The following is a 26,186-nucleotide window of genomic DNA, read 5'->3' as shown; positions in this document are numbered from 1 at the left end:
AGTCACAAGAATTCAATGCGAGAAAACACTAAGAAGTAAACAATAGAGACGATACGGCAAGATGGCAGATACCCAGCTGTCTTCAATAGGCCAATAATCTTTATGGCCGACACCTGTCGGTGATCCACCAGTCTGGCTTGTAATTGGAATGAAGATAATCCACCCACACTCCCAGTTTGGAGCCACCCATTAGCTTGTGTTCATCTCATATAAGAGCTTATTATCTTAATGTTGTGAATGCATTTTGGGCATGAGCAACTTCCCCGGAAAAAGGCCTCTGAATGTGGCCCAACATCATCATTGTGCTAAATCTCCCTTTAGTCTTTAGTCCAAAAATCAGACATTCTTGCCCATCCAATTCTCCTTGCAGAGAAGACAACAGTTTGAATTTTGTCTTTTGCCTAAATTTGTAACCCCCCTCCTCAATTTTGTCAGGAAATTGAATTAGTCGACTTGTTCTCATGTGATGGAGTTGGAATCGTTTGCCCTGTGGCTTGCCAACAGCTAGTCCAGTTGAGACATCTTCACGATAAGGAGTTTGGTGAGTGTTTCTTTTAAATTATACATAATCATAAAGATCACAAATGTATTTACTATATTACTGGCTCTACAATGTGGTCAGACTCATCGTAAAGTACTATTGCAGAACATTTTAATTACTGTGCATTGCAGAACATGTTAATTGCTGTGCATTGCAGAACATTTTAATTACTGTGCATTGCAGCTAAAGTAGTAATTCTGTAGAATTGACTTCTACTTCTTGTCCCCAATCATCTAATTAGGACATTTGTTACATCATATCCAATAGTTATTTAAGCGTCGAAGCACCTCCTGCCTTAATGCATGTTGTAGTTTTTCATAAACCAAAAGTAAATGTAATGCACTTTAAATGGATCCTGCAAAAGAAAGCATTGCCTTCAAACTGCAAAAATATTCCCATTGTTGCAAAGTCTATTTATGAAAAATAAGATGGAAGCTTTTAACTGTTTTACCACTGCTATTCCTCACAAAGGGAAATCTAATACTTGGGTTTCTATCGTGCCTGGCTTCAGAAAGGAGGCCTCTTAAGCTTGATGACCGTTTCATTATATGATCATAATCAGTATCATCTTACAGAGTTGACATCTTGACATTTATGTAAAAAAAATCTTTAAAATGACACCTCATACATATATGCCTCAACCCTGTGATTATGTATAAGGATACAATCCATGCATTCTTGTCATGACTTCCAAACAGTTAAATAAGTGTAGTTTTGTGTAGACATGGGTGCACTTAAATGCAATAAAGCAGTCATTGATGAGAGAAAACAGCCGGAGGAGGGATCAGTTGTTTGGCGTTCATAATAGCCACACCAATAACAGAAACCCTTCCTGTTGAGCTTGAATTTCTCACCAGTAAACTGGAACGGTTGCTATTGCTTTCTTGAAAACTCTTCTACATCTTATGTTAAGTTTTGTCATTAGGACACAGATCGATTGGTCAACTGGTTGGCAATCTTTTTATTTCCCCCTCAAGACTTAAAAAAAATGTTTTAAAGAAGTAATTGTGTCGCTTGTATATACAAAGTTTAGGATTGCAAAAATGGAACATGGATTGCCTGGGGTGAATCATCTGCTGTTTTATGGTAGGAAGAGTGGCAACTTTTATATGATAACCTTATTCAGGGTTACAATTGGAATAATATTAGTAATGTAGTAGTTATTTTAAATGAGCTTGCCATGGAAAAAGATAATTAACTGAACATTTTTGAAAACGAAATTGCTTAAGTTGGTCACGTTTCACGTTTCCCTCACATCTGTTATCCATACGGACATCTTTTACAGCTGTTTTTCACTCCCCCCTTCTCAGATGAGCTGTATCACGTGCACTCAACTTGTGTATTAACAGATCAGTTGCAAAACTGAACTTTGCAAATATTCTGATGAGATAAAACAAGTTTTTTCAACTACGGGGATATCATTTGGACAACAAATTACAATATCCTTATGTTTCTCAATTTTGTAGTTGACAAAATGTGGGATTAGCAAACTATTTGTGCTTTATATCGGTGATTCAAAACTGTTATTGATACAATAAAAGCGTTCCAAAGCTACAGGAAATACCCATTCATTGGCCCCAGCCAAACTCATGAAAGTTAATAATTGCTGGGACGTTGTAGACTGGTAGTTACGGACAATGAGTGAGTCAGTAGAAAATCTGCAAGGCTTGGAGATACACGTGGGTGAGTAGCTCTGAACCGCCGAATGAACATGAATGAAAGTTGATGAAAGTTACAGGTAGGTCAACAATGGCTTTAGTTATAGAATTAGAAGTAAATCTTTATTCATCATTATTTCACAGTCATAAGTTTGCTATGTGATATAATTTGAAAGTTTTGAATCGTATGACCATAACTGTTAAGATAAATCATATGATAGAGCCATCTGCACGTAAGGGTTTGTAAGATTATTTGTTGGTTGTGCTGTGTGATTTTGTTATTTGATATTTTGAGGGGGCGGCTGGGATAGGCCCCCCATTGTGAGGATAAGCAATTCAGAAAATGAATGATATTTTAAGGGTTTGGATGGAAACAGATATGGGCATTTTTTCCTGCTTGTGTTGTTTTTTGCACAGCTCTCTTGATACAGCTGGAGAAGAACTAACTATACACATGAAAAAGGTTTTCTAAACTTAAATAATTATATGAGGAGCAGGTTTACATTTTGTTCATGATCTCAATTCATTTGACATTTTTTTATGAACTGTTTATGCCCATCTTCATGTTGAGAGTGGTAATTGTGTTTATAAATCCCGACCACGAGGTGGCAGAATCAGTATATTTGGTTTCATATTGTCCTACAGTGCACATATATTGACTAACAAAATCTGGGATTTTTCCCCCCTAATGGAAAATAGAACCAATGGCTTGATCAGGCAGGCAACTAAAATCGGATCCTATATTTCTTACTCTTCTATCTAGTTGAGCCATTCTGACTCAGCCTACAATTAATTTCTCAACATTTCCCTTTTGGATAAATTAGATTGCCAAAATGAATGAGTTTCACCTGTGGCCTATCAGTTTCATTCAAATTCTGGACCGGGTTGTGGGAGGTGCTGGAGCCTATCTCAGCTGACTTCGGGCACCAGGCAGGGGACACCCTGAATCGGTGGCCAGCCAATCGCAGGGCACAAGAAGACAAACAACCAATACCTCGTAGCTAGGGGCGATTTAGAGTGTTCAACCAGTTTACCCTGCACGTGTTTGGAATGTGGGAGGAAACCGGAGTACCCGGAGAAAACCCACGCAAGCCCGGGAGCACATGCAAACTCCACACAGTCAGGACCGACCTGGGATTGGACCCTCGCCCCCAGAACTGTGAGGCCGACGCTGTACTACTTGGCCGTTGGGCTGCCCCATGGTTAGCATCTTTTGAAAATTTGAATATGAAAGATACGATAATGCAAATTTAAAAAAATCTGCAGTCTTTATTTGTCCAAGGTTATTCACTCAAGACTGTAGAGTATTGTAATTTATGATTGTTTGTCTCCGTTTTACGAGTAAAGCTGTTGACCTACATGGTCGTTTCCTTTTCATACAGGCATGTATTTTTCTCAATTTTCCAACTTCCTCATCCTGGTTGTGAAATATGACTTTTTTCTCTTTGTGTATAATATATGAGCAAGATGTGTGCAATGCCTATATAAACTTATAGTCTATTTCTTTCATACAGAGGGTTCCTGAACTACAAAAATGGAAAATTCACAGAAGACTGAGCCATCTGAAAATAGCAACTCTGTCAAAAACCCTGCAAAGGTCAGTGTATGGCTTTACAACTTCCGCTATGTTTAGCTACAGTCATTCAGCTAGTCATGTTTAGACAGAAAAAGGTACAAAGGTTATTGTGCAGATTGCTTCTACAAGTTTTTCGATTTAAAGCTAGTATTTTATTAACAGTGCACTTCCACTTTTTCTGCCTGGAACTGCACTGGATTTAAAACTGTGTGCCTCGACTGCACACACAGTGCAATATTTGGATAACTTAAAAAAAGCAGAGTTCAGTCGCCAAAGTAAATCCTGTATTATCTGAGTAGAAATCTGTACATGAAACCGTCTTACTCCCACAATGTATTTTATTATCTCGGTTCACAGTCATGTATATTTGTAATCTGAATTCGTATGCTTCACACTGATTATCAATCAAATTATTTATTTATTTTAAAGCCGGAATGCTACGCAAAACAGGGACTCTAAATTAAAGTGAAATAAATTACCCACGTATGTTAGTTTTTTTTAATTTTCTTTCACGCTACTTCTTTTGTAGACACATATCGGCACCTTTACCACCAACCTATGCCAAGTTTTTTTTGTCCTTTCATGCGCCACCTTCTGAGTGTGTTTTATAGATATCGATTTTAATACCTTGTGCTGCTATCTTAACACTATTTACTGTTTTACGGTTAGTGCTGTGAAAGCCAAATGAGTGTTATGAGAATAACACGTGATGACTGTTGCAACAGTACACTTATGAAGAGCCAATATAGAAAAAAACCCAGCAAAACATTAAATTCACAATAAGCCTTTGAATGTGATCTTATTCTGCTGCCAAAATGTAGTAGAGAAAAAAAACACTCATGTCCCAAAACAAAATACTGTACTGTTTGTCAACAAGAATATTGTATTCTTTTTTATTATTATCGTGCATTTTGATTCTGGCCTAAAAGATACTTCATTAGAATTTGTACAATGAAATGTATTTATTTTTTGTACTTCTCATGCAATTTTACAAGCTCAAGTAGTAATTAACCCACTTCCAACACTGCATTTTTTCTTGAATGAACACTGACTGAGGGCAGTTTTGTGTGCTCTTAATAGCAACGCGTTACACCCTGCCTGCTGGGCGCAGCTTTCTTTGGTTCCTTGGGCTCATCTTTCCTTTACGGCTACAACCTTTCCGTCGTCAATTCTCCAGCACCGGTAAGCCGAACTACCCCTAAATAGGCAAATGAGCAATCTACTTGTATTTCACTCCTTATTTTCCTAACCCTGCCAATTACTAAAGATAGCTACATTATTTATTGGACTATTAGTCACACTTTTTTTCATAGTTTGAACAGGGCCAGGGTTTAACCCTAGAATGGTAACCCTCTATTTCAGGGGTTACCTTTCACGCTTCTGAAATAGAGGGTTACCATGGTTACCGGGGGGAAAATGGGTCCTAAGCAAGACGGTGCAATGAAGGGTACCCATTTTTTAACCCTCAATTTCAGAAGCCTGAAAGTTAACCCCTGAAATAGAGGGTTACCATTCTAGGGTTAATATTCAAGTGCGATTCATTTTTTTTTCTTCCTCACTGAGAGCCTGTGATGTTGGTTGGCTATAGTTATTAAAAATTTGTTAACAGATGCCTATTAAGCCAATTCTCCATTTTTTGGGGGTATTTTTTTTAACTTAAATGCATGGTTGTTCTTGGTTTCTGATTAAAAAATGCCCTCTCAAAAATGTGACTTAAACTATGCGACATATACATTTTTTCCTCCTCTTTATTGTGTTTTCTTTGGCTAGTGCGACTTATAGTCCAAAAAATACTATATATCTAATGTTGCAAAACCAACTTGACATGCCATTTCATCCTGCTATATATTTTATGTGCCTAGTTCAAGTTTGTAAAATATACATGCCAAAACGCAAAATCATAATATCCTTGCTGTGAGGCTAAATGTGGAGAATCATAGAATCATATCCCAAAAGAAAAATCCCAAGTGGATTTCATAATCCTAGTGAAGACAACAAAGGATAGATACTATTAGATGTGTCCACTTGATTAATGAAATTTGGGCCTCGATTATTCTCACAACCTCTCATTGAAAACAAGTACATATATTAAAGTCTATTATGAGTCTCATTGTCCTGATCGACAGAACCAGTCTCGCCAACTGAACGTGCTTTGATTATATCCTACTCTGAAGACAGAGGGGGATTGTCATGCAGTGACAGGAGGTGGTGGAAGTCATAAATGAGTTAAATGTTTTATGACTGTCAAAGCCAAGTGATTGTGACGAATGCCAGCGGGGGGGATCTATTAACTAAAGAAAAAAAAACCAGGAGTGCTCTGGACGCTCCTACTTTTGTAATTACCCACATCCTCAGGTAGTCTGTGAAGTTTGGGGGACATTCTTTGGTTAATGTCTTTAGGACAGGAGAGTCACAGGTCCAAACCCTGCCTTCAATTGAAAATATGTAAATTAGGATTACTGGCTCAAGGGGCTAGTTCCATCATGAGCGTTGTCAAGGTCTCTCTAACCGCCCGGCACCCCAAGACTATTCATTCAGGCATGATTATGCTATTATAATGGCATTAAGGGGAAAAATGAGTCTCTCATGGGAGAATAGCCATATGCGGCGTCTTTGACTTTGCTATTTTCCATGCTCTGTCAAGAAAATGTAATGTCAAGCATTGAATAATGGTCCAATCATTTACAATAAAAACCAACAACTTGATAATGTGGACCACTTATTTCCTCATGTTACAACATTCCAATTAAAAATAGTGTTTTAAAAATTTAATATCTTAGAACTCAACCATGGCCATTTACTTTTCTACCCTGTGAAACCCTGTCTATATTAAGTCAATGCTAAAAATAATGACTATGAAGAATTTGGGAGGAGGGAATGTCTTGTTAATTTAATATACAAGAATACAATTATTTTTTTAGGTCAATGGCTCACAGGGTTGATGTGGTAATTGCAAGCAACAGCGGAATGTAATGCAATGTCAAAAAAGAAAAGTGGACACGATGATAAAAATAACCATTTATTTTTTTCATGCATTTGGATGCAGTGATTTGTATGATCACGTTTTTCCAGGTTTTTTTGGTTTGGCTTAATGTGACTATTTTCCCTCCTCAATGTAAAATATGTTCTTTGCATCAAAAATGGTTGTGAATCACCAGTAACGGTGCTTAATAGATAGCGATAAGTTAACATGAAACACATTGAGAGGATGAATAATGAGAACTTGCAATGTCAAAATTTGTGTCTGCTTTCTTTTCTTGTATCTGAGGATGATAATTTATAAAGAGATAATGAGGTGGAAAACTGGTTAGCTCTAATGTCTTGAATTGGTACTAAAAAAGCCACCAGGCGGTAATCTGTAACACTATTCTAAAAGTTTCCCCCCCCATGTGTTTGTTGCAGTACATCAAAGCATTTTACAATCAGACATGGTTGGAGAGATACAATGAACCTGTCAGCGCAGAGACAGTCACGTTCCTTTGGTCTATCACCGTCTCCATATTTGCCATTGGGGGCCTTTTCGGAACACTTGGTGTCTCTTGGCTTATAAAAGCACTGGGAAGGTAAGATTTGAATTCGGTGTGTTGATGATGCGCTTTACCATCTATGTTGTTAAATCAAAAGCCTCCATTGGGCCTACCTGACCTAAAGAACAACCAGCGTGGGAACCTGTGCATTTCACAGCTATGGCTAGATGGATAAAAATTAAAACAATTAAAAATTCAAGGGAAGACAGTACATTTTGTAAAATGTCTTGATTCTAAAGTTTCTTAGACAAAATCATTTCATGGCCCGGAAATAATTTGTTTATTAAAAATACTATTATCAAGAGGTGAAAAGGATTTCATTTGGATAGCAGAAGACCTTATGTAAAGTTTTTATTTCAAGTTATTTTGGGGTGAGATACTTTACCCTTAAATACCACAAATTAAATCCTGTGATCCATACTACTCACATGAAAACATGTATTATTCATCTTCCATTTCCTTTTTCTTAGTCAGAAACCAGAGAATGCAAATCTGCTATCCCCCCCTTTAAAAATGTCTCAAAAAGGTTAACAGCTATTGGATCAGTGAAGTGAGATGAATGTATAATAATCAATGAAAACTATGTAAATCAAAAAAGTGAATAACTTTTTTTTAAGAGGAACTGGTCATTCCTTTCCATATATTCCTGAATTACCTCGCGGCCCTTGTGAGGATAAGTGCTTCAGAAAATGAATGATTATTCCTGAGTTATTAAAACAATTCAAAATATATACACTTCTGTAGAAAGGCATACTACACCCTTAACTGGTCGCCGGTCAGTCGTAAGGAACCCAGCAATACTACAGCATTTATTTTATATTGAAGCTTGAAAGATAACATAAATATCACACGAATGGTGTTGCATGTACGGCATAAAAATAAGCGGCTGGCTCGAAGAAATACCGAAGAAATGTTTTATCGTGCCATTCAACCATTAGTCAAGGTGGGTTATTTTTCCAAATTCTTAGCATGATTCACTAAACCATCCCAATTCAGACACACGTGAATTTCATTTTGTTTTTGTGACTAATAATCTACATACATAGTGTAGTTTGAGTACTGAAAGCTCCCTAACCAAGATCTATTTTAAAACAGAAAAGGAACCTTGTTGCTAAATAACATATTTGCTGTGGCTGCTGCATTGCTGCTCACCTTTGGAGAGAAAGCACGGTCCTTTGAGATGCTCATCATTGGCCGCTTCATTATGGGAGTGGACTCTGGTAAGTGGAGCGGCCGCTCGGTGGTTCGGGTTAAAGCTCGCGTATTAAGAATACATCTCTAGGTACAGTCATTTAGATAAAGAAAACGATTGTATTTTTAATGTTCTTCCTGTAGCACCCTCAAATTGTGGTTTAGCATGAGAGCGTGAACAAATTCTGTAATGTAATTATGGCCCTGCCAAACAACTTTTGAGATGAAAACAGCCAAGGGACATATGCAATAGTTGTTGTGTTGACTTAGTACCGAGAGATGGCCTCATCAACCTCCAGATTTAAAAGTACCTGTGTGTATTTGATGGGTGTGCAATGCCTGTGAAATTAGAGCGTCCTTCCAAGCATAACGTCTAGTGCTGTAATGAGAAGAACTGCTACCTTCGTTAAGTGTTTGAAAGAGTTGATTAAAAACAAGCTCAGGGAAAACAGCATAGGCAATTAGGGTTACTTTTACATATAACTCTCAGAAATGTTAGTCAGATGCATATGTAGTACACAAATACATGACTTTGGAAGTGTGTGCTAGTATAATAACTGCATTTTCTTTCTTGTTTCTGATTTGTAAACACATAAATCAAGAGAAAAATAACAAACTGATTTCAATCTACACTGGAGTGTACAAAAAACACGTTAGCAGAACTTTAACTCTCCAGTCAATTGATTTCACTTTCATTTTTGGTTTTCCATTAAAATGTTCAAAAGAGAGTTAATGCTAATAAAATGGTAAATAAGCAAAACTTAAAATTTTATAACAAAATGATTGATTCAAAAACCAATTCCAATAGTATCTGTATGGAGACTACAGTTTTTTTTGCTGTTTACAATAATAAATTATGCTGTTTGATAAATAAATAGCTACAATAATAAAAAAGCAGCCCTTATTTTTCTAAAGTTAATGTAAGATATAAAATGTTATGCCACCTGATGATATAGAGGTTCACTTTCCTTCGGTGCAGACGGGTGAAGGCTCGATTCCTGCTGGTAGCGGTATGAGTGTGTTTGCGAATGGTCGTTTGTCTCTCCGTCTGCCCTACGGCTAACTGTCTAGGGTGTAGTTTGCCTTGCGCGCAAAGTCGGCTGAGATAGGCTCCAGCGACCCCCGCAACCCTGACGAGGATGTGCGGTATGATTGATGAATGAATGATAGATAATGTTGAGTGATTTATTGATGATATACCTTTTCCCATAGGTATAGCGCTCAGTGCGCTGCCAATGTATCTTGGAGAGATTTCCCCGAGAAAAATCCGAGGTTCCATCGGTCAGTTCAACTCTATTCTTATCTGTCTTGGAGTGTTTGTTGGCCAGGTGCTGGGTCTACCTGAGCTGCTGGGTCAAGTAAGTTACAGCTTCTTCATCAATCTATCACCTTCACACATTGTCTAAGATTTTAGAAGAGAGCAATGAGAAGAATATTTAAATCCTTGTGTTTATTATTATCGTTTAATACATTTCAAACCGCTTAAGACAATTTTAGCGTGTCAGAACTACGCCACACATGACCAGAAACAGCCCTATTTTATGTGCAAACTTAGCCAGATTTCCTTTGGTGGTGCTTTGATTTGAATTCAAATTGCGTGGTGTTTAATGTTCTTAATCATACATTTAACAACAGGAACCCATTTTACAATCAGACAAAAGGTATAATTATTGATTACAAATAAAATACCTTAATACCTTATCTTGCGCTTTAATATTTTGTAAAACAAGCTCCTGATAAGGGCAGCCCGGTGAGTGTTTAGCGCGTCGGCCTCACAGTGGGGGGACCTGGGTTCAAATCCAGGTCGGTCCACCTGTGTGGAGTTTGCATGTTCTCCCCGGACCTGTGTGGGTTGTCTCCGGGTACTCCGGTTTCCTCCCACATTCCAAAAACATGTATGGTAGGCTGATTGGACACTAAATTGTCCCTAGGTATGAGTGTGAGCGTGAATGGTTGTTTGTCTCCTAGTGCCCTGCGATTGGCTGGCCACCAATTCAGGGTGCCCCCCGCCTCTGGCCCGAAGTCAGCTGGGATAGGCGCCAGCACCCCCGTGCGACCCCAGTGAGGATAAAGCGGTTCAGAAAATGAGAGAGAAGAAGCTTCTGATAAAAAACAAATCACTTTCAGTGAACCTTCTTTATGTGTCAGAGGGTATTTTGCCCAACTTTTTTGAAGCCAAATACTTTTGTTGTTAAAGGTCTGCTCTCTTCAAACAGCATGCTTTAGCTCCTTTCACAGATATTCAATAGGGCATATGGATCAGAGCACACAGAAGGATACTGCTGGATAGTCAAAGGTTTCACTTTTAGCTGATCGGAGTGTTTTTAGATGTGTATTTTCACACAGTTAAGAAGTTGCTAATTACGGGAGTGGTGACTGTGGTAATTAAATGGATGGAAGGGAGGAAATCTATTTTGGTTTATTCCATAACCTAATCTTGGTATTTCATTTCATTTTTCTTTATTAGCTTATCTGAAAGGGAAGGCATTATCCAAAAGTAATTTGCAATAATTAAGTTACATTAATATTATGGCACTTGGATTGCATTACACTGTTTTAAAGGCTCAGGTTTTATTGATTCCATCAAGTTTTATGAACATAATAACATACTCTACTTTATGTTGAGTGCATATATGATTGTTCTATTATTATTCAGTTATCCATTGTATGTCAATACAATGCATATGAAAGAACCTGCCATGACTGCAATTGTAAATATGTTTTTCCAAAGTATATGACGAGTTAAAAAGAAAACAAGCATCATTCCGTTCTCTCAAATTCCTTTCCTATTGGTATTTCTATAGTAATATTGATTGTGCATTCAAATTATATTAGCCTTTTCATGAGGGTAACTAATTGACGAGCAGGATAGAGACAATTAAGATTTTAAAAAAATTATACACACTGTATTTTGACATTGAATATATGTCGATAGTTTCTTTTTCCTTATTTAAACCCCCTGCTTTGTCCATTGATTTAATGTAAGCAATTCTGTTTTGCTCATAAACATTTAACAGTTCGTGACTCATTGTTTAATGATGTGTCAACGAAACATAAATTCTTGGACTGAATGTTTGTGCTTCTAATAACCCTCACATGATCTGCAAAGTTGAAGTTGGGGATTGGATTTATATGGAGAGTAAATAATGAATGGATGGTTAATCTTGAGTGTTATAGCTTCTCTTTTGCAGTAGCTGCAGGTTGTTTTGTTTCAGCTTGACATTCAAGCTTGAGATCACCTCAGTGGGGGGTAGAAAAAAATCCTTCGCTTGTAAATATATATAGCCATCCCCATTTTCTAACAGAGTGTAAATTATTAAACCATACATTTATTTGACAAGCCTATTATTATTTGTATTTACAGTGAGCATGGCATTTATTTTGTTTATTTTTAGTGTGCCTGATATGGGCAGGAATTCTTATCTATCGATTGTCTGGCTGAGTCATAAATTGCCAGAAGTATGTGCAGTAAGTCTCCAATCTTTTCGTTTTAAGGGAAAGGTGGACCCTTTCATAGGTGACTTTTTCCTAGAGCCATAAGAAATCCCCTAAACGTGAGGGTCTATGTCTGTAATGATGAATGAAAAGAGGGCCACTATAACACATTTGTTTTCTCCCATATGACCTTGTCATTTGAAACATATTTATGAGATGCAATGATCAGATTATGTGAAAAGTGCAGGTTCCCCTGATAAAATCTTGCAAAATCTGATTGGCTTTGCAGTTTGCGTTCTCCTGCATTGATTTGAAAAAGCTCCCTAAGCCTTCATAGCTCGATTGTCTCACGATGGCCTCTGCTGCTGATTCAACTCTCTTAATTAAGTGAAATGAGTGCCAATGTTTAGGATACAAAAGAACAAAGACTTTTAATTTTCCAGAGATTGTATTTTCTTTGTAAGATGAGTTGGGTAACAATTAATAATAAGAAAAAGTTTACACTTGTTTGTTAGTTTAATGAAGCAAATAGACATGATTCTGGGTCAGCATCTGGACTCATAAACTCAATTATTCCCTAAGCATATTGGACTATTTGGAATCTGTTTGAATGATTGTGTCTCTCTTTTTGACACAATAATCTGTTTTATATTAAACATTTAAACATTCTGTAGCATTAGCTTTTGAGTATCTTCCTCTTATAATTGCAAAACCCTTCTAAATGTGAGCAGCTATTTTGATCTCACAGAATTTTCATCCACCATAACTGAACCTTAAAATTATTCTTTTTTTTTTTAAAACAATGTTAGAGGAAATAAAAAAAAAACCATTTCAATTGCTTGTTTATATGTAATGTGGGTTATGTTATTAATAGGGAGACAGCCATTTATTTACCTTAGAGTTGGATTGACAGTTATCTGATACTGTGTTCTTTGGTATCAATATTTGGCAGAGGCCTGTACTCTTTGAACATGCTTATATCGCACTGACATTTAATCATGAGCACGACACAATCTCATTTGCATTTCATAAATACAGTATTGGTCTGTATCATCTCCAATTTTGACCACAATGTTGACTTAAGCCGCAAATGTATTCATCTGACCTATTTGGTACCCTTTAGGCGTGTCTGTTCTCCAGTAATATGACAGGAGCATGCAGAATGAATAATGAGTGATTCATTAAGATATTGCCATCATGGCATTTGATGGGCTTTGGTTGTGAGACTTAAAACATTATTGTTTATCGTGGAGGACAGCAATTGTGAAGTTGTCAGTTCTGAAGGGTGTGAAAAGTAATGCCATTGGGCAAATTATATTTATTGTAACCTTTACGGTGAGCCAATGCCATACTACTCTGCACATTGTCTCATGTTTATTCCAATATTGCACCAGTGATAGGCCTTCAAGACAATCTGTCACTGAGCTGTGCTGCATTGAACGCAACAACATTTGTAATTTCCGCAAGTGGGTTCAAGTCATATATACGCCTTTGTAGACAATGATTCTATTCTCTTTTATAGTGTCTTCCAAAATCTACCAAAACAATCTTTAATGGGTTGTTCGGCGCTTCTTGAAATCCAATTGTGCTCATACAGATTGTCTGTTAAGCATAAATCAATACCAAGTAGTGTGGCTTTCATACTAAATTTGATATCTGTGCTCAGAGACTTCAAAATTACATTTTTCTTTTGTTTTGAGATACCCTCAATGTATATTTTTTATTTTTTTATTATTACTGAAGGGTACTTGGTTTAAGTTGGAGTTCTGTTTGTGCAATGTCATAGTTAGATTACATATATGATGCTAGAATTGAACACTGTCAATGTGTCCTTCAGCAAGGCACCGAAGCTCACAATGCTTGTTTCATCGCTCCATTTGATTGGTCGGGTTTTCTTTTTTTCAATTTTTAGGAGTTCAATTTATAGAGCAAATTTTAAATTAAAATTTTATTTTCCTCATGGATGGCACTTATGAGTAATTGAATTTAAAAATAACTATAGCAAAATTCCAATAAAATAGATTACATCTGGAGATGAGTGATATATCTTATCAGTGGTCTGATATGTTGACTCAGTTGTCTGTTTTTTTCGACAGTTGTTGTCTGAATTGATATATATTATTGTTTACTGTCAGTTAAGGTCTGTTTTTCTGTGTGATGTAATTGGAATGGTGGCTTCCACCACATCACAGCAACTGTTGTAATAATTTACTGCTCTGTTTGCACACACTTTTTAGTGTCAGCTAAGACGACACATCTTCCATCAAAGCCAGTAAAAAAGGGTTTTAAAAGAGGTGACCTTCATGGTCACCACTCCCAGGTAAAGGGATGATGAGCTTTTCTACTGCTCTGCCACCTGAATGTTTTTTTAACAGGCACAGTTTAATTTCAGAGCACAAAAATTTCTGCATTGGAGCTATTAAAAAGGGGATCTTAAATTGTCAATTTCCCTCGTTTATCATTTCTTTATTTTGGATTCGACTTGAAACTGAGGTTATTTGTTTTTGAGTCGTAATAGCTTTTCAATATTTCTTTTCCCCAATAGCGCATAAGCAATTCACATTGTGTTTTACACCAATGCACATGCGGGCACTCTATGAAAATCATCAGAGGACACTATTATTGAGTAAATAGCATCATCTTGAGCAAATTACCAAAAGGATAATAAAACAAAAAGTGCTACTGACGAATAGAAACAAGAGTGATATAAAAAGTAAAGAAGAAAAGATTCATGGCACAATCATAGAGACACCAAAGCCAAGGAATGTATATTCCTCATTAGGTATGTCAGTTAAATCTATTGATTCAATAATCTATGAAACAGAAATTACATCAGAACTACTAAGAGAGTGAGCCAGGTGAAAAAAAAAAATCAAAGTATGTACCACATTAGATTTTCATAATTACTAAATTTGAATTCAAAGTGAAATCCATTATGCATCAGCCTGCAAATTGCTGCACAGTAGGCGAGTGACTGAAAATTAAAAGATTATCAATCAACATGAACAAATGAAACAATTCGTTTAAAGGTATTATTTTCTTGCCTCATTATTTTTTTGACTTATGTAAATCAATGAAGACTGACTTTGCTCAGGCAGAATAAATGCAAAGCACAACGTTTTCCTCTTTAAAATTTCTCAAGAGGTTACCAACTACAGTCTTCTGCATTTACTTTTAGAATCTTCCATTAAATGAGCTTGCTCTACCTCTTTATTTCTTACTTTGTGACCAAGGCCAAATAAGAGAAAGTACAGCATAAGCCTCCCAGTCTCTCGGGTCTATTATCGAAAGCTGATTAAAACGTGGAGCGCAGTCACATATCATTGAAGATTTCTCTTTTTCTGCATTTACTTTAAAAGCTGCCATTATCACTTAAGCTTTGATACCGTCAACTGAGGCGAAAAGACAGTTTTTTTTATAGTTGTTCCGTATCTGCAAATGCTGAGAGGATTTAAATGTTTTTGTATTTTATTTTACAAATCATGTGTTTGAATATAAGTTGTGCCGAGATTGGTCATCAGTACAATAGTCTATGATGCAATACTTCAGAAAAAGACTGTACTTGCTCATTACCGGGGTCTCCAAATCGGTCGTAAAAGGTTTTTGTTCCGACCGATCTGGCTCATATAGTTTAACCACGGAGGTTTCAGCTTAAACAACTGATTAGAAAAGTAAGACATATTTATGAAAATGTGTCACCTTGTTTGTTTGGAATGAAATCCTGCACCCCAGGCTAAAACTGTCATTAATTAGACCGTAAGGAGAGATGAACATGTGCCAACCTTCTAAAATGCAGAGGAGGGACTGAGAGAGAAAAAGAATTACTGATCATGAGCTCCTATTCCCTAGTGCTATTATTAGTGACTGACCAGTGTCAATACCAAGGCATGGGGCCTGTAAACACTGGGGCTGCATTGTGATACCTCACATACGCACACTAACACTCGGCATTAGAAATCCCATAGATTTTCTCCAGGTATTCTGATTTCCTGACTCATTCCAACACCAGTTGGGTTAATTGAGACTGCAGTGTCTGTGGGTATGACTGTCTATTACTGCTTGTTGGTCTGTATTTGCCTGTATGTGTCTATTGCAATACACGAGGATCTACCCTGTGTGACACCCGATGCCAGTGGCTGCATAAAATGTTGAAAATATATTATCCGGGTTGGTTCAAAGGTTGTTTATTTCTTTATGGTTCCTTACAAAGGAAATGTTTCATCTCCATGCTCATGCAATGTACCTAATAGGCTGTATAGTAGTGTAGTAGTAGTACTCTATATAAATCTGATAGTGGGGATTTATTAAATTGGCCTTATAAAGAATGGAGTTGTGTTTCATTGTTAGCCTTTTAAACCAAGTGTCTGCTTCCTGGTTGTGGGACATTGTGGTATCTTGAATAAGGACTAATTATGAAATCAGATTTGGCCCACTATTTATGAAGTAATAGGCGTAAGCAATTGAAATACTTTGGGAAGGCTTCATTTTCCTTCACAAGCTGAGTTGCCTTGATTTTATTCTGGTGTTCAACATCACAGACAGGAGAAGAATGGAAAAAAAAGTATGTAGTATATATAAAAATATATATGATCTATATTGTTTAAAATCTAAAGATGAATCCTGCTGTTTAATCAATATGCATTGATTGGATCTATCCATCTCGTCACTGCGTCTTCTTCTGGAGGGAGACGTAGTATAACATGAGTATGCGTTCATATTGTAGATAAACAATACACAGAAACATGTGATTTCATTACATTTAAACCATTGTTGGCCTGTTTTTGACTGCAGGAATCTAGATGGAACTACTTATTTACCTTCCTGGCATTACCTGCCGTACTGCAGCTCTGCGTTATGCCTTTCCTCCCAGAGAGCCCTCGATACCTACTGATTGAGAGGAGGGATGAGGCTGCAGCAGAGAAAGGTAATGAACACAAACCACAACACTGCTTTCATCAATCTGGAGACTTGAATTTATTCTTTTATAATTTCATTTTTGTTTGTTTTTAATAAAAAGCATATTGTTGGGTTTTATCAGCCTTACCTTTCATGTCTCTATGCTGCACTCTGAAGTAGACCCAGTACTCAGGGAAAAAAAGAAAAGGGTGTTGGCATGTGTCGCAAAAGAATAGAAATGCTTAAAGAACTCACAAAGGGACTGCTTTTGGAAGAAATGTTAGACAAAGCAAAGCTAGACAGCAGCACTTGAACCAGTGACACAAAGATCCATGGCTACCGTTTTTGTGCAGCCACTTTAGCCACTATTCCACAAGTTTACTCGCAACTAAGATGACCATTAATTAGGCAATCTTCACGTCTGGAATGTTTATGAATTTGTTTTAAAAAAAGACACTGATATAATAAGGTATGGATAGATTTGTAGTTTTGTGCTGTTTTTTTGTACCATCTCCTTTTAGTCTCAGTTTGTTTGAAGAAATTCACAATGGTTTTTATGCCCTTGGGGTACATGCCTTGAGTCCCATCATCAAGGAGTTTTTAAGATCATGAATACTAAAATGAAAAAATTATTGCAGTGGTGCCTCCAAATTAATTCAAAGTTTGAAGAAAAAAGCTCCGATTCCAGCATACTAAAAAGCGAGGCAAACATGCTTTCAAACAGTTGAAGTTTTCCAAACATTAACACTTTTCAATTATCAGCAGACTCTATTATATTATTGTAATCATAATTGTTTCTTTTTCTTCTTGTTAAAAACTACTATATATATTATTTATTTGCCTGTAAATAAAGAAGTGACTGTACATATTGGACAATGATTGAAGCAGTATGAGAAAATAACTTATGTGTCGGTTTGTGCATTTATCCCAGCATTTCAGAGATTCCTTGGAAAAGAGGATGTTTCTGTTGAGCTGGAAGAGGTCCATGCAGAGGGACGAGCTCAGGAAACTCTCCATACGGTCTCCATTTTACAGTTACTGAAAAGTAAGGCAGTTCGCTGGCAGCTCATCACCGTCATTGTCACCATGGCCAGCTATCAGCTCTGCGGCCTCAACGCTGTAAGCTTCATTTTCTTGCCGATAACGATTGAACAATTGCTGCCAGCCCCCCAGACAAATTGGGTTAGACATCTCTCTCCATATATCGGAGCCAATGAGTTAATATGTAAAGAAGATATTTCTTTTTTTTCCCTACCTGATTCCAATCATCTATTCAAACAATAAAAGGGGGAGGATTTTAGGCTGGCCTTTGCATCCTTTGATTATTATTATCTATAAATTGGCCCTTGGTGAAAAAGGTTTGGATACCCCTGTCTAAAGGTATGACATGATTGACTCGATCTTAATGTTCTTTTTACAGATCTGGTACTATACTAATGGGATCCTACAGGAAGCAGGCTTTCCTGAGGATATTATCCCGTACATTACCCTAAGCACAGGAGGCATAGAGACTTTTTCTGCTATCATCTCTGTGAGTATTGCCACTTTAAATTTCCCAAACGCACCTAGGTGTTGTGTTTGTTGTTTCCTCCTGTTTTAAAGCACCTTTAAAGTACTTTTACATTATTTAATAATGTCTGTCCTACTATGATGGTAAATTGGGAGCACTTGTATCGCTTGTGTTTTATCTACAATACACCAGGGGTCCGCAAACTATTCCAAAATGGGCAGCAACAGGTGCAGGTTTTCATTCCAACTGATCAAGAAGAAAACTCTTCAAGGCTAGCGAGCTCAAAAAACAAAACCCTGACAAAAGATGTAGTGAGGGAAGGCTTGAAGGCCTTAGTTTCTATTGCCTGACGTGGATGCAGAAAGAGTGTTTTGAGGTCCCAGTCAGTGATGTTGTGGTTTCAATTTTTTTTTTTATGTCTTAAAGACAATTTGAATGTGATTTGGTCCTACTTTTTTTTCTTAATAAGAATAGAATGCTGTTACTGTCAGCTCCTCCATGCATCCATCCCAGTGCGCACAGTCCAAGCACAAAGGGCTATGATGCCAATTAAGGCACAACAACAGCAAGTGCCCCACAGCTATGAAACCCGACATCCCCTTCAACAGACACAGTGCTGTTTCAAGCTTGGGTTGCCGACATACGGTGGTATGCTAGAGCGCTGGTGTTTTCTGACAATGAATGTCACAGCTGGAAAAGCAAAAACAATCCACAATTGGTCAACATGAGTGACAACATCGTATGCTGCCCCATAAAAACATAGGAAGAAAAATGTTCAAAAGGAGTGCATCAAAAACGTGCAATCCATGTGTGTTCTTTTTGTTTGGGACATTGCATTCCATTAAGATGTTCAGCTCCCTGTCTATCACATTGCACTCTCTACATAGCACATAACTTTTTTGGGGCTATTTCTGATGGCAGCTAATCTACTTCTTGTTGTGTTATTCGTCTTTCTACTTTTCTGCGCCTGGTATAGCCCTGCAACATTTCCATAAGGAAGCACAGTGACTTTTCTAGCTCCAGTAACTTCCAAATGCATTATAGATTTTTCTGCTGACAATAGAACAGAGTTCGCCATGGTTCGATTTCATTTTATTATTATTGTCTTGTTTCTTGAAATTATTTTCGCTCATATACAGTCTCTGCCCTGCCCTCCAGTGTCTTTTTCCCTTTGTTTCTCATCTCTGTTCTTTTACTGTTCCATCCCATGGGGATGTTCTCCACTATCGATGCATCTTTCTAACTATACTTTCGTTGTTTTCTTTTATTAAAGTTGATGTTCTGACAGACGGGAGCTGACGGTTTGAACTTTATTTTCTTGCTTACCTTCGCTGAAGGGAAGAACATTTAAAAAAAGCCCTGATTGTTATTCAAATATACACATTCATTCCATTCTCTCCAGACTCCATTTGGTGGCAGGAAGCTCTGTGCCCAAACTCCAACGTGTCCTTTCATTTTGTTTATGGTTAATTGTCGCCTGCGTGAACGCAAAGGCAAACAAAGCACATTTTCGCACTCTACACCTCTCCTAAGGGTTTATCTGTGGATGGTGCCAAAAACCGCAGTGCATGAAGGGCCAGTGGTGCCTCAAGCTGTGGCTACTTGTCTTTAATGGCTTGTCTACTTCTTGATGTGATGAATAATGACGAGACATTTTAGTCCTGTCAACCATGAATCACACAGTCACAGCTTTGACCTCTGTGGCTTCTGCCAAACAAGTGCACATAAGTTGTGCTGTGAAAGATTGCTTATTTTATTCAGTGTTATCGGCATTTATAACACATTTATAACACATTTATAACATACAGAGATTATAATCTCATAAACTTTAGAATTCAGTACAGTGATACCAGTCTAGCTTCAATTTTTTTTAAAAATATCTCTTGTCTGTAAGGTTACATATACTGTGGAATCCAGGACTGGATGCTATTCAATCGCAGTGCACATTTATATAAACAAACCTTTTCACTCACTTTCCGTCCTATGGAAAACTAGAGGTACAATTATCCTAATAGTCATGATTTAGGAATGTGAAAGAAATTAGAAGTTAAAAAAACACAGACACACAAGCTCAAGGAAAATATAAAACTGTGAACTGTGAGGCAATGCTTTCCACTTGTTCATCTTTAATAAGCAGAATGTACAACCAAGTAGCACATTGGTTGAATATATACGAATAATAACCTCAATATATATGCTTAGAATCAGTCGAGAGTGAGAGTGAATGGCTGCAGAAGTGTCTGGTAGAGAGATGTTCTGTGTCTTCAGGGCGGGTGGGACATGCACACAGAATGAATTCTAATGTTTATGATTGCCCTAAAAGTCGCACACACAATGACACGCTTACCGTTCTCTTTCCCCACGTCTCTGATCGGCTTGTGGTATAGCAGACAAAGTGTAGAGTTTTTTTAAATTGTAATTGACCATTTACTGTATTTAGAGTGTTGCATTAGAACACCATGAAAAACATATTCTTGGACAGTAGAAAAAGCTATCTTAAACGTATTAGAGATGAAAAATGCTTTATTTAAATTGATCCTGGATTTTGAAATGCATAAAATTTCAAATCAGAAAAATGAAATTCTCCGATTCTAAAAACACAACAAAGAAGCATACCAAAAGCATTTACATACAAAGTAATTTTGGCTTAGAAATGCTCTTTGTGTTCTCTCCAGGGTTTAGTGATTGAAAGAATTGGTCGGAAACCTCTGCTTATTTTTGGATTCATTGCCATGGCTCTGTTCTTCAGTCTATTGACCATTTTCCTCCATTTTCAAGTAAGATTTTTTTTTTTAAAAACACCCTCTTTCTGAAGTAGTGCTGTTATAATACTCTCTTTTGTGATTCAGTAACATTTGTTAATACATATTTTAACATCTGCTGTGCTGGTTTCAAGAAATACAGTTTGAGAAAAGATGTGCCTGTTGCACAGGTTGTACTTTTTAGGCATTGTGTTTGCAGAAGGATTTTGAATTTTCTCGCTCTCTCTTCCTAGAGTGTAGTGTCATGGATGCCTTACCTCAGTTATGTCTGCATACTGGGAGTGATTGCTTCCTTCTGCTCCGGACCAGGTAATACTTTTGTTTTATAACCTCTCCTTTCTTTAAAAGGGTTCAAGTGTACAGATTTTCTGACAAAAGTCCGAATTAAACCTCAGAGAAACTGGAACAAGTGAGCAGGCATTCACACTAATGTGCACAGCTCAACTTGGCATTGTAAGATGTTCATGCCTTGGATTGGTGTAATTCACAAAAGCAGAGACAGCTTGTCTCATATTTATATCAGAGATTCAAAGCACGGAAGGAATTAGGCTCTCTACTCCTTTTGATCATAATTTTCACGCAGGGGACGATCCAATTAATGCTTTGAGCTTTGGAAAGCCACATTAAGCCTCAATTGCCTCATTCTATAGTGGAAAGACTGGCAGAAATATTATCGTAATCACACCAAGATATGAACCCAATGAAATGTGTTATTAGCCATTGTTCAGCTTTGATCCAAGTTTGGAATTTTATGCTGCACTATATATATATACACGTACATGCACACATGGACACATGCACACATGCACACATGCACACATGCACACATGCATACATGCATTCATGCATACATGCATACATACATACATGCATACATGCATACATGCATGCATACATACATACACATAAAAGTTGACAAAGGTGTCAGAATTTTGTCAGAATGTACTGGCATCCATGGTGTTCCACGGACCAAACCATATTACTCCTTTAAGTACCTGGACCCAGCAGGGAAAATACTAGAAATGAGAGGACATTTATATTGCGGCACAGGCGCTGCCTTATCATATTGCAGTACCATTTTCTTTGCCTTTTGAGTGCCATTTTACCCGCAAGAGTCAAAGAAAAGTCTGATTTATTGGAATATTTTAATATTGCCCTATTAAAGAACCAGATGAACTATAGGAATTTGTCTTTGTCAAATTAGAAAGCCCCCTCAGACCAGAAGGTTTGTGGCGTTTATTGTGTGCTTGTGATAATGGCTAGGCCCTGCTCGCCTAAAGATAGTATTATTTCTTAGAATGAGCACGTGGCTACTGGCAACTGTTTTGGCAGCAGGCAAAAGAACAATGTGTCAGTATGCCGCGCCTAGTAGCAAAACCAACAAAGAGACATTTTGCCTCTGAGCAACAATTTTGGATAAACATGACCTCAGAGACTGAGAATCTACACAAACAACTGAAATAGAGCACATACTTTTTTGTAGTTAATGTCATGGTTGGTGAGTCTTAAAAGCTCTTAGACAATGTGGTGAATATTATGTGTACGGTGGACCACCGAGTTATGATATTAATCCATTCTGGAGTTGGGATTGTAAAACGAAATCGTCGTATGGGGGGCAGTAGAAATTATTGTTATAGTTCTAGATTTAAAGTTTGAATTATGGACGCGAGATTCTGAACTGCGCAATCAAAGACTGAAAAAAATATAATAATGCTAGTTTTGAGAGACTAAATGGCTATTGCTCCCTAGTTGGTTTTACATTTGTAACGTCCTATTTGATCAGATTTGAGAATTTCTTTTCTATTTAGCGATCTCATCCTAGCAATAACTACATCTTTTTTGTCCAACTTTACAACGTCTTTTTGAGTCTGTATCCGTCTTTGCTACCGCAACCAAGATGGCGCCGTTCAAGTGGCAGCCGGTGGCGGTAGCTCCGTCCACTCTTGCTCGTTTTTGTGTTTTTGCTGCTTTTCTGTCTTAATGATTTGATTTGGTGATTCTTAATGATCCCATTTACTTTGATTTGCTTTGTACTTTGTACTTTTGCTTTGTTGTTCTGTCTAATCACCCTCTTGCTACTGTCACAATGAAATTTCCCGAATACGGGATGAATAAAGTTATCCAATCCAATCCAATCCATCACCATTTGATCTGCATTGACAGTTGCTTGTTGCATTTTTCTTATCTGCCATCAGGAGCACACTCTTTGGTTGAGTCCAAATGTATAACCTTTTAAGTCTTCGACTTTGGCGATTGAGCTGTAAATGCAGTGAATTTTTAAAATTCCCTGTGAAACTATCGGAACGCAGCAAGGAAATGAAGGTCGGGAAATATGTTTTATAATAAGCAGTGCATTTAGTCCCAGCAATTTAATGGCGTGTGCCACATGCAGATGTTAGTGTTCCCTGGGTGGCAGTGTTTTAGTGTGGTGCAGCTTGAAAAAGGTTAGTTAATTGGGTCCTCTCATTGCTAGGGGCTGCATTTGGACCTTATTATGTAGGTCCTCGGTGCCAGTCATTTGTTTCTATTGTGAGGGCTGAAAAAGTTTTGGAGGTCAAACCTTGGGTCATTAAGTTCTTGTGTCACCATAATGGAATTTATACATCCGTACTTTCTGGCTTAACACTAAACGCTAGCACACTAATTCAATCCTGGCCGTTGATGGTGATAGATGTAAGTGACTGCGAGTTGAAATGGATCATACGTCTATTGCCGTCAATGGCACTGAAACACAATTTTTTCGTCGCCTGGCTCCCATTTGCTCATTTCAGAAGGCCAAGAAAGCTTCTTGGCGGCCACAGCAGCCCCATAACAGAGACAAAGTCTTTCCTTTTTGTAAACATTCTTTTCTTCTGTGCCACTTGTCACAAATAGAGAATTGTGAAGAGAAGAATTTTTTTTGTAATACTTTTTAGTCTTTTTATTTGAAAGAATTACCTTTCAGCAAATAACATTTTCTTCCTTTTTTGTCAACAAAGGCTGACAGTCTAGCCAAGAAGTTTTGCATTCTTTCTCTACCGTTTGTGAAGTATCGAATCATCTGAAAGCAGTGTGCCTTAGAATGTCATCATCTGCTACTCTTCAGAACTCCATGTATTTAATCAAGAAATACCTCAATTCCCCATGTTTGCAAATAAAGTACATCATTGAAAAAAAACCAATACAAAGAAAAGAGCAGAGAACTATAATGGAAAACGATTTCACGTCTGAAACATTGATTTTGTTATATTTGCTCTTACCATGCCGATGAGGCTTGGGATTTTCCACATTTGATCAAATTTACACAGCAGTCAGGAGGAATATTACATTGGATCAATTCTCTTTGCAAAAATATTCTCCGTATTCTTGGCATGCTCTTTGAGATCATACCACAGCATCAAATGATTTAACGTCAGGACTGACTGGACCACACCAAAAGGGGCATTTGTGTAATACTTCGTAAATAAGCAATTAAGAAAGTGCTGTTCAAAACTGAAATGTTGCCATTATATTTGAAATCATTTTAATATGGTCTTCGTTTATCAGATCCATGAGGCAAATCACTCACATATTTTATGTGAGATATGCTATTTGGTGACCATGAATGAAAACCTCACATCAATGTTACTCTTGCATCAGTGACAGTTTTCAAAGGGATTGAGATAAAGTAGTCTCAGGACGTAATCCCACATGGCATTAATGATTCTTCAAGTGGGAGGTGGAAGCAGCAGGAAGATAAAGAGATGAAATAAAAGCACTTCCCAGCTGAAAAAATCACAGAGAGAATAATTTGGTTTTCAAAACTTATTAACCATTTGTAGCTGTTGGGAGACTAATTATAAATGAATGTCTAATATTGTCTTTCATGGCTGGAAAATCAAAATGACTCAAGGTAAGCCGCTGATACTTGTGGTTTTATTGAATGAGACACACTAGATTCTCCAGTGTTCTCGAACCCATGTGATGATATCCTATACACGTTGATGTCGTTTTTTTAACGCAGTGCTCCCTGATGGATCGATGGCCTCGGCCATTCAATGTTTGTGTTAGGTTCACCAATAGGCATTCCCAAATGCACACACAAATAAAAGAGACAGGACAATCCTCTGTGAAATTCTTGCAAGAGAGAACCGAACAGACTCGTCTCTGTCCAGGTTCATTCTGGCATTACACGCATCTTTTCCCTGTTTATTAGCTTCAAGGACCCTAGTTACAATGGACGTCTCAGCTCTCAAGGGAGGGGTTTGAAAACAGGTGTGAGAAGTCAATAGTCAAGGACCCTAGTTACAACAGAAGTTTTAGCTCTCAAAACAAATGAAGGTCACGTAGAGCCGAAGGTTCTTCTCCACATTCCAGCAGTCCAAGAGGATTCGACCTTCCTGTTGTTTGGTCTAACTAAGGAGCAAAGCATGCACATTGTTGCAAGCAGATGTACTAGAATAACTTTTCTTATGGTAATAAGCTAAGTAAAGCAAAGTGTTCTTCATTGCGAGCAAATATATAATAATGTAAGACTAATAACCCTAACAGTTTGTTTTCACCATTGCCGCGTATATACAGTGATTTCCCCAGATTCTCTGAAACTTGAAATCCCTGAATTCCTTGCAATTATATATGTTCTGTTTTAGGAAATGTTCCATTATTTTCTCACGTAATTTTTCACAAAAAGGTGAAACTCGTCCCTTATCTGCGTATGAATGACTGAGCAATTCAAGAAAGCTCCTTTGAAATCTACCCACTCATGAAAGCTATCTGTTCCCAATTAGACTCTTTGCCTATGGGATCTTTGTTCCAAATGGTTATTTCATAATCATTCCTTAACTTTCTCTGTGTTCAATACCTGTTCTAGTTGTTTTGGAATGTGCTATAGCCATCATTTTTGAATTAATGATTAATAAGAGTTTATTAGTTTGAACACAAAATTCCTAGTCTTTGGAATTTATTCAATTAAATCTAGCTGGAACACAATTTGCAAATCATTGTATTCTCCAGATTTGATAAATAAACACCCACATTTCAGGGTTGCTCGCTTGTGTGTCAATTTATGACATATTTAGCTTGACTGGGGACCGCATGCATGAACATCAATCATAACTTCAGCACAAAAGATA

General features: G+C 37.4%; 1 protein-coding gene across 3 annotated transcripts in view; it reads left to right on the top strand.

Moving 5' to 3' along the window:
- The first annotated feature begins 162 nt into the window (after nucleotides 1-162).
- slc2a9l2 (solute carrier family 2 member 9, like 2) overlaps nucleotides 163-26,186 on the top strand; it is a 35,961-nt gene continuing 9,937 nt past the window's right edge. The window contains exons 1-11 of one of the 3 annotated variants that reach the window (XM_077603071.1): nucleotides 164-541; nucleotides 3,714-3,796; nucleotides 4,856-4,957; nucleotides 7,178-7,338; nucleotides 8,398-8,522; nucleotides 9,706-9,851; nucleotides 16,720-16,852; nucleotides 17,756-17,943; nucleotides 18,245-18,355; nucleotides 21,010-21,111; nucleotides 21,330-21,405. In XM_077603071.1, coding sequence (XP_077459197.1) covers nucleotides 3,734-3,796; nucleotides 4,856-4,957; nucleotides 7,178-7,338; nucleotides 8,398-8,522; nucleotides 9,706-9,851; nucleotides 16,720-16,852; nucleotides 17,756-17,943; nucleotides 18,245-18,355; nucleotides 21,010-21,111; nucleotides 21,330-21,405 — 1,207 coding nt within the window. In that variant the 5' untranslated portion in view covers nucleotides 164-541; nucleotides 3,714-3,733. Of the gene's footprint in view, nucleotides 542-3,231; nucleotides 3,402-3,713; nucleotides 3,797-4,855; nucleotides 4,958-7,177; nucleotides 7,339-8,397; nucleotides 8,523-9,705; nucleotides 9,852-16,719; nucleotides 16,853-17,755; nucleotides 17,944-18,244; nucleotides 18,356-21,009; nucleotides 21,112-21,329; nucleotides 21,406-26,186 lie in introns of those variants that run through there. The other 2 variants (XM_077603072.1, XM_077603073.1) reach the window with 2 other exon arrangements.

Source organism: Stigmatopora argus, chromosome 6 (genome assembly GCF_051989625.1).
Source record: "Stigmatopora argus isolate UIUO_Sarg chromosome 6, RoL_Sarg_1.0, whole genome shotgun sequence".
Classification (NCBI taxonomy): domain Eukaryota; kingdom Metazoa; phylum Chordata; class Actinopteri; order Syngnathiformes; family Syngnathidae; genus Stigmatopora; species Stigmatopora argus.
This window is presented reverse-complemented; position numbering and strand designations above follow the sequence as displayed.